This window comes from Girardinichthys multiradiatus, chromosome 14 (genome assembly GCF_021462225.1).
Source record: "Girardinichthys multiradiatus isolate DD_20200921_A chromosome 14, DD_fGirMul_XY1, whole genome shotgun sequence".
Classification (NCBI taxonomy): Eukaryota; Metazoa; Chordata; class Actinopteri; order Cyprinodontiformes; family Goodeidae; genus Girardinichthys; species Girardinichthys multiradiatus.
This window is the reverse complement of record NC_061807.1, coordinates 9,250,646-9,266,478: the sequence shown is the minus strand read 5'-3', so window position 1 is coordinate 9,266,478 and position 15,833 is coordinate 9,250,646. Positions and strand designations below refer to the sequence as shown.

The window sequence follows — 15,833 nt, the reverse complement described above, 5'->3', positions numbered from 1 at the left end:
CATTTAACACAATTCAACCTGATTTGCTTTGTCAGAAACTCCAGAAGACTCAGGTGGAGGCCTCAACAATCTCCTGGATCAAAGACTACCTGACAAACAGACCACAGTTGGTGAGACTGAAGGGTTGTGAGTCCAACCAGGTAGTCAGCAGCACAGGAGCACCACAGGGGACGGTACTCTCACCATTCCTCTTCACTCTGTAGACCTCAGACTTTCAGTACAAGACAGACTCCTGTCATCTGCAGAAATACTCAGATGATTCTGCAGTCGTTGGTGGATCAGAGATGGACAAGAAGATGAGTACAGGAAGGTGGTGGACCACTTTGTGGCATGGTGTGGAAACAATCATCTCATCTTGAACGTGACTAAAACAAAGGAGATGATTGTAGATTTTAAGAGAAACAGGAATAAGTCAAAAACTATTTCTATCATGGGAGAAGAAGTGGAGGTGGTGGAGGAGTATAAATACCTCGGTGTTCACCTGGACAACAGACTGGAGTGGAGATGCAACTGTGAAGCCGTCTACAAGAAGGGACAGAGCAGACTGTACTTCTTGAGGAAGCTTAGGTCCTTTGGTGTTTGCAGCAAGATGCTGCAGATCTTCTATAAGTCTGTTGTGGAGAGTCTGATCTCTTCTACCATCATCTGCTGGGGAAGCAGCATCAGAACCAGGGACTTAAAAAAGCTCAACAAGCTGATGAAGAAGGCTGGCTCTGCTCTGGGGACTCCTCTGGAACCTCTGGAGATCATTGTGGAAAGACGGATTCTTCATAAAATGAAGAACATTATGGAGAACCCTGAGCATCCTCTTCATGAGACTGTCCTACAACAACAGAGTGTCTTCAGTCGGAGGATTCTTCAGATCTGCTGTAAGACGGACCTACAGGAGATTCTTCCTGCCCACAGCCATCAGCATCTACAACGGCTCTTTGAAGAAACCTTCATAATATGAGTTACAACAACATTTAATTTCCCTTTGGGATTAATAAAGTATTTTTGAATTGAATTGAATTGAATGTTGAAGCTGCAGAGGAACCATCGTGCTGCTGTGGTTAGAACAGTTCAGACCAAACATTGAAAACAGAAAATAACTGAAGTTACTGAGAACATTGAACACCACACTGATAATGAAACATTGAAATACATTCAGGAGACCTTTGTGTCCATCTTGCTGAACTCATTTCCAGAGAAAGAAGCAGATCTTCAGCAGAAGTAGATCTTTATCTGCAGGCTGGAAATGGAGGACTACCTCAGTGAAGAATAGATCACTTCTGGTTCTGCTGGAAGTTCTGAAAAATACAAACATAAAACATAAACTCAAAGAAAGAAAAATAAGAACAATTATTATTCTAGTAAAACAAATAACTGTAAGCTGCAGTCTTTTCCTCTCCGCTGAAAGCTCTCTATCATCCCATAGATGTTCCTCCTGCCTCCGAGTTAATCTACTTTGCTGTGTTTCTCTTCTAGATGAAGCTACTAAAGGAATTATTATTGCCTTTGACATTTTACTTTCTCCTTACATAGAAAGTACTCCTGGACCAGTGCTTCTGTGTACTTTTTCTGTCTCTGCTCTGTTCTCCCCAGTCAGTCGTGGCAGATGGCCAAAATACAGATAAAACATCAGGCAGCGGTTTGAAGCACAGCTGCCTCAGAGCTGCAGACACAAAAACAACTAACTGAAGACAATAATTGCTACTACATTTAGCATTGCTAATGCTAACTGACTAAAGCTAACTGTTGTTGCCAGTGTTGTAAAACAAGATGTAGTCACTGTAGTCACTAGAAGTATGATTTTCATATAATTATAAAAATAATTATGGGTCCTGATCTGGGATCTTTCTGTATGGAGTTTCCATGTTCTCCCAGGACACACATCCCTCAACTGCAGTCTACCTGCGACCCCTGGGAAGGACTGGGTGAGCCCAGCAACTGCCAACAGGGGTGGGAGCCACCTGAACCAGTCCCCAGCATCAATACAGAAGACTCTGACCCCCACGCCTTCATTGCGTCCCACTCCCACTCTCAGAACCGGTTCACAATAGTACCCAGAACCCTGAACCCATCTGGCCACCACAAGACACAGAGCACAGAATAGTGAGAGAAGCCCGGTTCCAACATCTACATCATCAGATTACAGCACCAGAGGACCAGGAGAAGTGAAGAAGCCCAAATGCTGTGTGTCTCTGCTCTGTTCTCTCAAGCCCCAGTCAGTCAGTGTCAGTTTTTGTGGGGCGATAGTAAGTCACAAGAATATGTCTGAAGCTCAGCAGTGGAAACCACAAAGCTTCTCACCTTTGTTGCTCAGTGAGACACATTCACATCAAAGTAAAAAGCAAACAGTTTCTCAGGTTTGAACGGAATCAACATCTATGAAGACCAAACCACAGCCTGACCAGTTTCAGCCTGCTGGTAGCAGCTAAAAGAGGCTTCAGTTACCTTCTCACAGTTTGGGACCATCTATGAGGTTCAAAGAATTAATACGATATTTGTATTTATGAACTCAAACTGAATAACTTGGTGTTTAAAGGGACAGTCTGGATATTTTAACGTTGGGATCAGTGAAGTTAGATCTCACATCACCATGACTTTGTAGAACAGTGAAGAATCCTCAGAGCTTTTAGCTGATTTTAGCAGTTTAAAAGAACATTTTATATTCATAGGCTTCAATGCAATTAGAGGATATTAACCAACATGAAGCAGGCTAAAAGATCTCAAAAAGCCTTACCATGTCCCAATCTAAAAAAGTTCAGGAATGACATAAAAACAAAGTCATCAACTTCTAGAAGTCCTGAAGAAGGATTACTGATCCATTTCTACCGTGTTGGGAGTCCAGAGAACCACAGTGAGAACTAATATATACAAACAGGGTGTTCAGAGGTCAATCTGTGTCTTTGTTAGAGGAGAAGGGAATCCAGCGTAAAACCTTGCCAAGTCTGTGTGCTAGTTGTACTGACTTGTTGTGGCGACCCTTGAATACGGGAGTGGCCCAAAGGACTCATCAGACCGACTGACCAACCAACGTTTCTCCAGGAGAACATGAAAGACTCCTCCAGGAGGTCACAGAAGAACCCAGAACAATATTTGAAGATCTGCAGGCCTCACTTTGCTTACCTAAGGTCAGAGGTCATGTTTCAACAATGAGAAAGAGAGCCAGAACCACTGCTGACCCAAAAGAACACAAAAAAGCCATGTCACATTTACCAAAAACATCTTGATAATCCCCAAGACTTTTGGGACAATAATCTGTGAACTGGTGGCATGCGTCAGTGTGCTTCCCCCCACAGTGAAACACGGTGGTGGTGAGATGGTCTGGTGTTTGCTTCAGGACTTTGAGAACCTGCTGTAATCAATAGAACCATAAATTCTTCTCTTTTTAATATAAGATTCTGAAGGAGGATGCCCGTTCAAGCTTACTGGGGCTTTGTGGCAGAACAATGATCTAAAGCAAACCAGCAAGTCCACCACTGATTGGCTCAAATATTACAATTCAATTCAATTCAGTTTATTTATATAGCGCCAATTCACAACACATGTCGTCTCAAGGTTCTTCACAAAAGTCAGGTTCATACATTCTAATTAATCGTAACCATTGAACAGTTCAGTCAGATTCAGTTATTTATTCAAATTGGATAAAAAGTTTTTCTATCTAAGGAAACCCAGCAGATTGCATCCAGTCAGTGACTTGCAGCATTCACTCCTCCTGGATGAGCATGTAGAGACAGTGGACAGTCACTGGTGTTGACTTTGCAGCAATCCCTCATACTGAGCATGCATGTAGCAACAGTGGAGAGGAAAAACTCCCTTTTAACAGGAAGAAACCTCCAGCAGAACCAGAACCAGACTCAGTGTGAGCGGCCATCTGCCACGACCGACTGGAGGTTTGAAAGAACAGAGCAGAGACACAAAGAGAACAAAGAAGCACTGATCCAGGAGTACTTTCTATGGGAAAGAAAAGTAAATGTTATAGAACAATAAAGGTTTGTACTGGCCTAGTCAAAGGCCACAAAAATGCTAGATGTGACCTTAAATAGGCTGTTCATGCACAAACAAATCCAATGTGGCTGACTTAAAACAATTCTACAAAGAAGAGTAGGTCAAGATTCCTCCACAGTGAAGGAAAAGACTCATTACCAGTTAACACAAAGACTGGATGGCAGCTGTTGCTGCCAAGGGTGGAACCAGCAGGGTTTGGGTTTAGGGGGCTGCCGAGTTTACGGGGATGCCACGTCAGACCTCTTTCACTTCAACTCTGATTCATTACAAGGTCATATTTAGGTGATAGACATCATTTTAATTATGTTGATGATAACAGTCATTAAAACATTAATGTCTGGTTGACACAACACCAGCTTTCTAAATGCATTTAAAAGCAAGTTTGTTCCCTCATTAATTGACAAAAAGCTGAACGTGGCTCATTTTAGTAAATTAAGGAAAAACACGTCATCTACCACTATTTTATTATGAAGAGCATCACCTGTACATTACTTTTCCCATTAATCCATTCATAATTATGACATAAATAAGTTCCTTCCTTGTTTTGATATTCCTCAAGTTCTAAATATTTAAAACTGTAAAACTATCAACCTTTATTGGTCTTGTGTGCACGAACAAACACAGCAGGACATTGTGTTGGTCATAATCCACTGCACATATTCTAACTGGTCCCAGTAAAACTCAGTGAAGCTCAGTTCTTTAGTTTCTTCCAGACTAACTGTAGGTGGCGCCAGACAACTGAACCAAATACAAGACAAAGAATTTTACCTTTGTTTGGTTTGTTTCTCCGTTGTTCATGCTGGGATATTTTAACATCGCTGTAAATGATACTTTCCTCTCCAACTTCCTGATTACCTGGAAACCAACAAACACTGATCTAATTCACCAGTTCATCTTTTTTCTGACATACAAACATTGTTAGAATTTCAACTGAAAGATCATGAGAAGAAACCCAGAAAACTCACACCTAAAATAATTGACATGCATGACAGATGTGATCTCACCTCTAGATTTCCTGTTAACCTGATGTTTCACCAGTAGAACCAGCAGTAAAACCACAACAACGACACCAGTTAGAGACAGGAGCCCATAGGGAAGAAACTGGGAAGAGGGTGGAGAGGCTGATGTAGGAGAAGGAGTGGTTGTTGGAGACGATGTGGAGGATTTCTCTAAAATAAAGATTTATTAAGTGATGAAGAGTTGATATTAACACTCAAAGTTCAGTGATTTATTTCAACCTGCTGACCTGAGACAGAGATCCAGCTGGATGGAGACTCTCCATGACCCCTGATGTTACACTTGTAGAGACCTTCATCAGAGCTGGTCACATGGTGGAGGGTCATGTGACCTGCAGGCTCAGTCCTGATGAGGGAGCCATCTTTAATGAAAGCAGCTGGGAGGTTGGAGGAAGTCTTTGTTTGACAGCTCAGAGTGACGTCATCTCCCTCCATCACAGGGAGGACAGGACTCTGCAGGATCACTGATCCACCTCAACACAGAGACAAACTACAGCATTTCATCCATTTCCACACAGCTTCATCAACACTAACTCCACAGTCTGATCTTACCAGAGACAGTGAGCTGGATGCTGCTGCTGGCTGCTCCCTCTCTGGACTCACACCAGTACACTCCAGTATCCTCTATGAAGAGGTTGCTGATGGTACAGGAAGAACCAGCTGGTTTCCCCCATCCATCTCCACACTGAGTTCCTCTGGTTGTGTTTCTCCTCACAGTCCATCCAGCAGAGATGTTGTCCTCCTCACAGCTCAGAGACACAGAGTCTCCTTCAAAGAACTGAGATCTGCTGGGACTCACAGTCAGACCAGCTGGGAGGACTGGAATGACAAAATAATCAAGATTTCAGTTGTGAAAAGTAATAAAACGGAGATTAAGGCATTTTAATTAATTATTCAAATCAAATGTTCTCATGATTTTCTCTTTCTGAAGCATTTTTCCAAAATAATAACTTTGAATATTTAAAAGGTTTTAATATAACACAAGTTTACTAACCTTTAACTGTTGTTAAGCACAGCAAGAAGATCAGAACTAAAGAAAAATGTATATTTTCAGATCAGTAACAGAAACTCTGAAGAACTTGGAAGTCAAACAGAATTTCTCTTGGTGTAAAAACCTTCTTATTTTATTTTATGCTCTGATTTCTGAACTGTGATCCTAAATAAAACCGTCAGAAATAATAAACACAGCAGAACTTTGACCCAAACAGACAATAAAATGTTTCTACTTACAGAACAGACGTCGTAGAGATGCGCCTCTCATTGTAGCTCAGAGGGATCTGACCGTTCTTCAGCTCAGATGATCACACCGAGCTGATCCCGCCTCCTTCCTCTACATCATGGGCCTCATTTTGTGAGCAGCATGAAAACCTTTCAGATGAAGAACGATATTTAACTGACAAACTGAGTTCAGAATTATGATGGCAGACAGGAAACTGTTTATATTCAGCATCACTAAATTTAAATGTGTTAAAATATCTGATAATAATTATTTCCTACATATGAAGTAACTTTGGACAAAGGATGTTGAACATGGAGGAGTTAGGGAGGAGGAACAGAGGAAGACCACAGAGAAGGTTCATGGATGTAGAGAATGAGGAGATACAGACAGAGGAGGATGGTAGATAGGAGAGGATGGAGGATCTGCTGTGGTGCCCCCTAGTGGAAGCTGCTGAAAGGAGATGTTCAGGAAGAAAATAAACTGAATATCAGAAAGCTCTTCAAAGTAGATTGAATGAAAATATTTAGTATATATGAAGTATTGTAGTGTAGAGGTTATTTCCCTTGAAACTTGGGAGCGAACCTGAATTTTCTACCCAAGTTCTGTATGCATGTGTATAAATCTGTGCTTACTGCAATGCTTTGATGGGAAAATCTGTGCTTATAGATGTATGTGCAAATATCATTATCAGAGGGTTGGTGCCAGGAGAGAAACCAAGCAGCAAAATGCCATTAGTCTACTTTATTTTTTCATTCTACTCGGTAGTTTAGTTGCATTGTTTTAGCATAGTAAAGAGTTTGTTGATTTAAATACGTTTGACTTTTTGTTAATAAATTCTTGTATTTTAAGAAATTTTGTAAAACGTTTTGCTGTTCAGTGATGCCAGAGCGTGGTTCATCACTTTCAATTTTGTCCTAATACCACCTTATTATGCTGGTATTCACAGAGCAACCTTTAAAAGACCAAATTATTATTTAATAAAATATTAAAATATTAATATTAAATATTAAATGATATATTCATTTTCATATTCATAATCACAACAGCCCCTCCTTGAACCGTCACCTTAACGTAGGTGGAGGGGTTTGAGTGCTCAACTGATCCTAGAGGCTATGTTGTCTGGGGCCTAAATGCCCCTGGTAGGGTCTCCCATGGCAAACAGGCTCTAGGTGACGGGTCAGACAAAGAATGGTTCAAGAACCCCTCATGAAGAACAAAATATCGAGGCACGTGACGTCGCCCGGTACGGCGGAGCCGGGGTCCCACCCTGGAGCCAGGCCTGGGGTCGGGACTCGTCGGAGAGCGCCTGGTGGCCGGGTTGCTCCTCGCGGGACCCGGCAGGGCCAAGCCCGAACGAGAGACGCGAGGCCATCCCCCAGTGGGCCCACCACCTGCAGGGGGAACCGTGAGGGACCGGTGCAAACAGGATTGGGTGGCGGACGAAGGTGGAGACCTCAGCGGCCCGATCCCCGGATGCTTAGGCTGGCTCTAGGGACGTGGAATGTCACCTCGCTGGGGGGGAAGGAGCCTGAGCTTGTGCGGGAGGTCGAGAGATATCGACTAGAAATAGTCGGGCTCGCCTCCACGCACAGCGTGGGCTCTGGAACCCATCTCCTTGAGAGGGGTTGGACTCTCTTCTACTCTGGAGTGGCCCACGGGGAGAGGCGGCGGGCTGGTGTGGGTTTGCTTGTTGCCCCCCAGCTCAGCCGTCTCGTGTTGGGGTTTACCCCAGTGGATTAGAGGGTTGTATCCCTGCGCCTTTGGGTTGGGGAGAGGTCTCTGACTATCATTTCAGCCTACGGGGCGAGTGGTAGTGCAGAGTACCCTGCCTTCTTGGCGTCCCTGTCGGGGGTGCTGGATAGTGCCCCTCCCGGGGACTCCATTATTCTGCTGGGGGACTTCAACGCCCACGTGGGGAACGACAGTGACACCTGGAGAGGCGTGATTGGGAGGAATGGCCTCCCCGATCTGAATCCGAGTGGTGTTTTGTTATTGGACTTCTGTGCTAGTCACGGATTGTCCATAACGAACACCATGTTCAAACATAAGGGTGTCCATCAGTGCACTTGGCACCAGGACACCCTAGGCAGGAGGTCGATGATCGACTTTGTTGTCGTATCATCAGACCTTCGGCCGCATGTTTTGGACACTCGGGTGAAGAGAGGGGCTGAGCTGTCCACTGATTATCACCTGGTGGTGAGTTGGATCCGCTGGAGGAGGAGAAAGCCAGACAGACTTGGCAGGCCCAAGCGCATAGTGAGGGTCTGCTGGGAACGCCTGGCGGAGCCCTCGGCCAGGGATGTATTCAACTCCCACCTCCGGGAGAGCTTCGACCAGATCCCGGGGGATGTTGGAGACATAGAGTCTGAGTGGACCATGTTCTCTGCATCTATTGTCGATGCTGCTGCCCATAGCTGCGGCCGTAAGGTCTGCGGTGCCTGTCGTGGCGGCAATCCCAGAACCCGGTGGTGGACACCGGCAGTAAGGGATGCTGTTAAGCTGAAGAAGGAGTCCTATCGGCTGTGGTTGGCTTGTGGGACTCCTGAGGCGGCTGACGGGTACCGTGAGGCCAAGCGTGCTGTGGCCTGGGCTGTGGCAGAGGCAAAAACTCGGGCCTGGGAAGAGTTCGGTGAGGCCATGGAGAAGGACTACCGGTTGGCCTCGAAGCGATTCTGGCAAACCGTCCGGTGCCTCAGGAGGGGGAAGCAGTGCTTTGCCAACACTGTTTATAGTGGGGGCAGGAGACTGCTGACCTCGACTGAGGACATTATCGGGCGGTGGAAGGAGTACTTCGAGGATCTCCTCAATCCTGCCATCACGCATTCCGTGGTGGAAACAGAGGCTGGGGACTCGGGGTTGGACTCTTTCATCACCCAGGCTGAAGTCACCAAGGTGGTTAAAAAGCTCCGCGGTGGCAAGGCTTCGGGGGTGGATGAGATCCGCCCTGAGTACCTCAAGTGTCTGGATGTTGTAGGGCTGTCATGGTTGACACGCCTCTTCAACATTGCGTGGCGGTTGGGGACAGTGCCTCTGGACTGGCAGACTGGGGTGGTGGTCCCCCTTTATAAGAAGGGGGACCGGGTGTGTTCCAACTACAGGGGGATCACACTCCTCAGCCTCCCTGGTAAGGCTTATGCCAGGGTATTGGAGAGGAGAGTCCGACCGATAGTCGAACCTCGGCTTCAGGAGGAACAGTGTGGTTTTCGTCCCGGCCGTGGAACACTGGACCAGCTCTATACCCTCTACAGGGTGCTCGAGGGTTCATGGGAGTTTGCCCAACCGGTTCACATGTGTTTTGTGGACCTGGAGAAGGCATTCGACTGTGTCCCTCGTGATGCCCTGTGGGGGGTGCTCCAGGAGTATGGAATCGGGGGCCCTTTATTAGGGGCCATCCGGTCCCTGTACGAGCGGAGCAGGAGTTTGGTCCGCATTGCCGGCACTAAGTCGGACCTGTTCCCAGTGCATGTTGGACTCCGGCAGGGCTGCCCTTTGTCGCCGGTCCTGTTCATAACTTTTATGGACAGGATTTCTAGACGCAGCCAAGGGCCGGAGGGGGTCTGGTTTGGGGACCAGTGGATTTCGTCTCTTCTTTTTGCGGATGACGTGGTCCTGCTGGCCCCCTCTAGCCAAGACCTACAGCATGCGCTGTGGCGGTTCGCAGCCGAGTGTGAAGCGGCTGGGATGAGGATCAGCTCCTCCAAGTCCGAGGCCATGGTACTCGACCGGAAAAGGGTGGCTTGTCCTCTTCAGGTTGGAGGGGAGTTCCTGCCTCAAGTGGAGGAGTTTAAGTATCTCGGGGTCTTGTTCACGAGTGAGGGAAGAATGGAGCGGGAGATCGACAGACGGATCGGTGCGGCTGCCACAGTAATGGGGGCGCTGTGCCGGTCCATTGTGGTGAAGAGAGAGCTGAGCCGAAAAGCAAAGCTCTCAATTTACTGGTCGGTCTACGTTCCTACCCTCACCTATGGCCATGAACTTTGGGTCATGACCGAAAGAACGAGATCACGGATACAAGCGGCTGAAATGAGCTTCCTCCGTAGGGTGGCCGGGCACTCCCTTAGAGATAGGGTGAGGAGCTCGGCCATCCGGGAGGAGCTCGGAGTAGAGCCGCTGCTCCTCCATATCGAGAGGAGCCAGTTGAGGTGGCTCGGGCATCTATACCGGATGCCTCCTGGACGCCTTCCTCGGGAGGTGTTCCAGGCACGTCCCACCAGGAGGAGGCCCAGGGGACGGCCCAGGACACGCTGGAGGGACTATGTCTCTCGGCTGGTCTGGGAACGCCTTGGGCTCCCCCTGGAGGAGCTGGAGGAGGTGTCTGGAGAGAGGGACGTCTGGGCGTCTCTGCTGAGTCTGCTGCCCCCGCGACCCGGTCCTGGATAAGCGGAAGACGACGAACGAACGATAATCACAACAGTTGCAACCTCTGAGTGCTCATTCAAGTTAAAACTCATTCAAAACCACTTGAGGAGCACAGGAGAACAGGAGAGACTGGGTGGACTTGCCATGTTGTCCATAGAGAATCAGAGAGCAAAGACAATTGACATACAGAGCATCATAGACGGGTTGGCGGAGCGCAAGGCTTGTCGTATGCCCTTCAAATAGTTGTGAGTAGACCTATAGTACTTCATACTGAAATTGTGTCTGTGAAAATGTGGGCAGCTGTTCTAGTTTTCTAGACTTTAAAGCTACTGATAAAGGTTTTGAGTTGAAATAGTTAAAGTGGGTGACAAAATGATGCGGTCGCTATCCGTGGTGCTGAACAGCTTTGACTTTGTGTTGTTTTATTATTAGTGACCATGTAGCCTAATGTTTTTGTTGTTCTCTTGGTTTGTTATACTTCATGTCCATTTCATGGATTTAAAAATGACACAGTCTCTCTCTGTGGTGCCGAAGCTTGTGTATGTTGTAAAATGATGTTATCATGAGCTTTATTATTTGGGTATAAAGGACCTGGTCATTTTCCCCGCCTCTGGCCAGGCTCTGATTTGTTCCTCTAGTGGGCTAGGACCAGTTTGGGAGCTGGTCCCCTGTATGGGGTTTGTGCCACTGCCTTGCCACCTCCCTTAATGCCTAACATATGCTACACAACACAACAATAGGGTCTTGTATTGTGGGCTGATGGACCTTGCTGGCATGAGTGGGGTTAACAGGATATAACATAAGTAAGGATAGAGGGGGATCTGGCAAGGGTCCACTACCTTGACCTCCCTAGGACTGTCTAACTGAGTAGGATGGCAGGGTGCCCTGCCTTGTCCACTAGTCTTACTGTTTAAAATGTATTATAACCCTCTCATTTGGTTGGACCTCTATGGCAAAGCAAACTGTAGATGCTAACTACTGGGAACTGATCTGCTGCTCCATGATGTGCCATTGGTGTAAACACTGAACGATTGGAGCCAATGGAGATCAGGCCTCTCTCACTAGAGGCACAATAATTAAACCTAAGCCTCAGCAACTAATGTGGAGAAATTACATCTCTTTCCTGTTGTTGTTAGATGATGTTAAAAAATACGTTGTAGCTGTCACTGACCAGTGTTAAAAAGGCAGATTTCCCTGCTCATGGTACGCTGCTTTTTCTTTACCGCTTTCAAACAGCTTTTCAATGGGCAGTTGAGTGATGTTAAAACCAGTATTCAGTGATGGGAAAATGCAGTTTTTGTTGCTGCCCAGAATGGTGACCAGACCAACTCAAATGGCAGAAGACACCAAGTAGGTATTTCTGCAACAAGGAAAAGTGTATCCAAGTTAAGTGGCAAGTGTCTAACCTAAGTAAAGCAAAACATGTGATTGGATGAGCATGTCACCATGGGTGTATGATTAGATACTTTTATACATACATGTGTAAATTTACATAACACAAACTGACACCGTTTTAAGTATGATTCTGACACACCAATTTCCTGACTGAAAAATGCATTACCTTCATTCTTTTTATCCCGTCTTGTAACTGTGGGTAAGGAAAAAGATGGAAAATGAAAAAAACAGAGTGAAAACAGGGACAATTAAACTAAACACTATGGGCCTGATCTTTAAAGATGCCAAATAGAGGGTGCTAAATTGCTTGTACGAAAAAAAATTGCAATAAGTGCGTTTTTCAAATGTTGCATGTGCTATGGATAACAGGTGCAAAAGAGGTGCAGAGCACCCTATTTAAATGAGGAAATTGCTTGTGCCACTAGCTGGCTGCTACTGCCCCCAGTGGAACAAGAGGAAAAAGGAACAAAAGATGTGGCTCTTAAAACATGCAGGGGGTGTTGCTGCATCATTATAAATGATCCAGTTGTTAATTTTTTTCTTCTGCTCGGTTCTGCTCCTGCTTTTCTAAACTGTTAACCTTCGGTTCCACTGGATGTGGAAAAGTATTAGGGCCACTGAAAAAGAAAATAAAAAATTATCTTTATTCTCAGAATTCTGACTTTAACGCAGATGAGCACCTGGAAGCATCTGGGTGCAACCAGTTTCATTGCCTGAGATGCGAGTCGTGCAGGGGAACGTCCAATGTTCTTGGGAAACATGTCAGATTTAAGTGACTTTTTATGTGGCCGAGGGTCCCCGAAGATGCCATTTAATTAATGGAAGAGCAGAAGGTGAGTAAAACAACAAAGTTAGTTTAGTGTCTAAAACGGAACGGTTATTTTGACACACGCAGCTCAACAGACGTCGCAGCTCTAACGTCACTGGGAGTATAAACCCGCCGAGATGGAAAGTTTCGTTGCCATTTCCCGCGTGTCTCACAAGACAGCAACGGAGGCGCATATCTGGAGGGACCAAAGCTTGCAGGCAAACGTTTGCTCCACAAAGCCATTCCCGGAAGAGCTTGAAAGCTGGAAATCTGTCTGATACGAGAAGATCAGAGGATTTATTTGCCGATCAAAGACCGCGTCGACAACCGGCGCAGGTGGAAACCTACGGAGGTTCTATGTCCAAGGAGATGAGTTTTCCTCCTTGTGTATGCAGTCGACTAACGGTTCTTCATCTTTTCCCCTCCTGGATGGATGAGAAGTTTCCGTTTAATTTTCTTTAATTCGATCACGGACGCGTGATCCCCCCCCCCCCCCAGTTTTTTCTTCAGACCTGATCCTCAACTGATGGAGAAAAGAAATCAAAGTCAAAGTAATTTTGTTCTTTTCATATTAAACCAGATAGATGCATTTAGAGGTCTGGGCAGGATGAGGCAGTTAAGGTGATGTAGGATCACCAGTAGTTAATCCAAGGTATTAACTTGTTGCAATACTGATTGAAGAGTGTTATGCTGAGCTGTGTTTTGATGTAGTGTGTAAGCGTTGCTGAATCGTGCGTGTTCATGTTTGTCCCGCTGATCTCAAATCAGCCAGGAGTTGGAAGTTGGACTTTTAAAAGTTTTCCATTCAAAGCAACTGTGGTCTGGGCCTCGTGGTTCATAGACACTAAATGCACATATATATTTTTATTTTATTATTATTGTTAGGTAGTCATTTTTATTCACTTTGTGTAGAACGGTGCTTGTTAGTTAGGTGAAGGTTTTGGACCAGAATAATGGTATATCAGGATTATTTGGCTTCAATAAATCTTCATATATATAATTAAGAGAAGCGTCTGTGTTTGTTTCGTGCAAGAATAATTTATCTGTCAAAACAAGGTCAAAGTGGTTGAATAAACAGTGATATTTAGTGGTTTTATTTAATAATTTATCAATTATTAATGATGAATAGCTAATTTAATTATTAAGAGCTTTGAGCCCATAGTCACAACACCAGAGGACATCTCTGATTTCTATTCGTAAGTCAGGATTTTTGGTTAAGAAATTCATATATTTTTTTTTATTATGATTTTAAAATATAATTCTTGATAAATATTTAATTAATCAATAATCATAATCCTTACAATACAAAGTAAATACACAGTAAAGTGTTTATATTTTCTTAACCATCAAAGGACAACTGGTATGTTTAAGATTTTATGGGGTTTAACTGAATGTTTAAATGAAGAACGTTTCTGAAATGGAGGAAAGTGTTGCACGTCTGTGAAAGTCTGTGTGGGATTCAACATGTGAGTGTGTTGGGAGCAGAGCAGAAGGAGGGCTCCCAGTTCCCCTCCACAGGGACGCAGCTCAAAGTGGGCCGGGCCCAGAGCTTCTACTGTCTACTTTTCATTTTACTGTAGTTCATTAATGTTTTACTAATAAAATGGGTCACATATCATTTTGGTTTGCCTTCTATAAAGAATAATGAAAGTTTAATCATGCAACATATTACATATTTTGGAGAAATTTAAGGAAAATAAATTCTCTAAATGTATAGAATCAGAAATTAATCTTTATCAAGGTATATTCCTTATTTTCTTTACATATTTCGAGTTCTTAGATTTAACCATAGAAAGCATCAACTTTAAAATATTTTAGTTGGTGGAACAAATTCTTGGATCAGGTTCAAACTGTTTCATTAACCTGAATGGTGGAAAAATACAATATGACAGTCTATGCTTTATCCTTGCTTAGTTAGTGTGCAAATGTGTTTTTAGTGTAATATGTTTTTTAATTTTTTTATTTTATTTTGTTGAACAATGTAAAAATCAGAAAGTGAGAGATGTAACAAACCAAGAGGAAGAAATGAAAAACAGAGAATACAGCTTGATTTGATGATTAATATCAGACAGACAGGTGAAGAGAAATTGTCAGGTTTAAACAACCTACAATACTTATAACAACACAAAAAGAAGAGAAAGACAAAGAATTAGTTATTAACTAGCAGCGAGAAGAACGGTCAAGATGTGTTCATTTACATTTCCCGCACCGCTCTGAACCCATCTGACCGCACCTCTCTTTTTATTATCTTTGGGGGTCCCTAGTTACAAAGAACGTTGCTCTCTAAAGGATGGGAAACAACAGCTGCATTGTAAACAGGTCATAAACACCATTATCTTTCAACAACATACTTCCACAGTCTCCATCGTCCAGGATCAGTGTGTCTTCTGTTCAGTGCAATCAGCCACCATCTTTATGACCTCCTCAACTGGACTGCTTCCTCCTAGCAAGCTCAGCTCCATTTATGATCTTTGCCTGCAGACAAACTCATCACATCCTTACTCACATACATCATGAAAGGTTATAAAATCAAAAAGTCAAGTTAAAGAATAGGAGAATATATAAGATAAATCTATATTCAATTATTCCAACATTTCCTCCCTCTTTATCTTATATAACAGTCACTTCTTTTAGATTTTTAACTGTAAGATTATTTTCATGAGTACAAATATAATTACACTCAGAGATACTTACTGACATTTAAATCACAGATTCATATAGAAATGGATCTGGGTACAGGTCAGAAAAGTGGTCAGTTGCATCCTCATCATCTTCATCATCCTGATGTTTAAGTAACGGATAGAGTTGTGTAACTCTGTCTTCCATAGGAGAAATAGCTGTGGTGATGAGACGGTTAAGCAGAGAATGAAGTCAGGGAATACAACAACATCCACACAATGTCAAAATTGCAGCAAACACTGCAAAGGAAATTATTACTGATGATACTAAAACTTTATACTTCCCAAACACATCCAGCCAGGAGTCCCACATCAAGGTGTCTACTCCATAATGCTCCTTCATTTTGCCTTTTAAAGATCTCAAA

At 44.1% G+C, this 15,833-nt stretch overlaps 1 protein-coding gene across 1 annotated transcript; it reads right to left on the bottom strand.

The window, feature by feature from the left end:
* Nucleotides 1–952: 952 nt before the first annotated feature.
* On the bottom strand, nucleotides 953–15,169 carry LOC124880598 (Fc receptor-like protein 1). The gene is made up of 8 exons (XM_047385869.1): nucleotides 15,142–15,169; nucleotides 6,240–6,377; nucleotides 6,004–6,039; nucleotides 5,562–5,828; nucleotides 5,240–5,482; nucleotides 4,998–5,162; nucleotides 4,762–4,848; nucleotides 953–1,289 (listed from the first exon to the last, which is right to left on the bottom strand). Exons 2-8 carry the CDS (start codon nucleotides 6,268–6,270, stop codon nucleotides 1,246–1,248), a joined length of 873 nt encoding a protein of 290 aa, XP_047241825.1. The 5' UTR covers nucleotides 6,271–6,377; nucleotides 15,142–15,169; the 3' UTR covers nucleotides 953–1,245.
* Nucleotides 15,170–15,833: the final 664 nt, after the last annotated feature.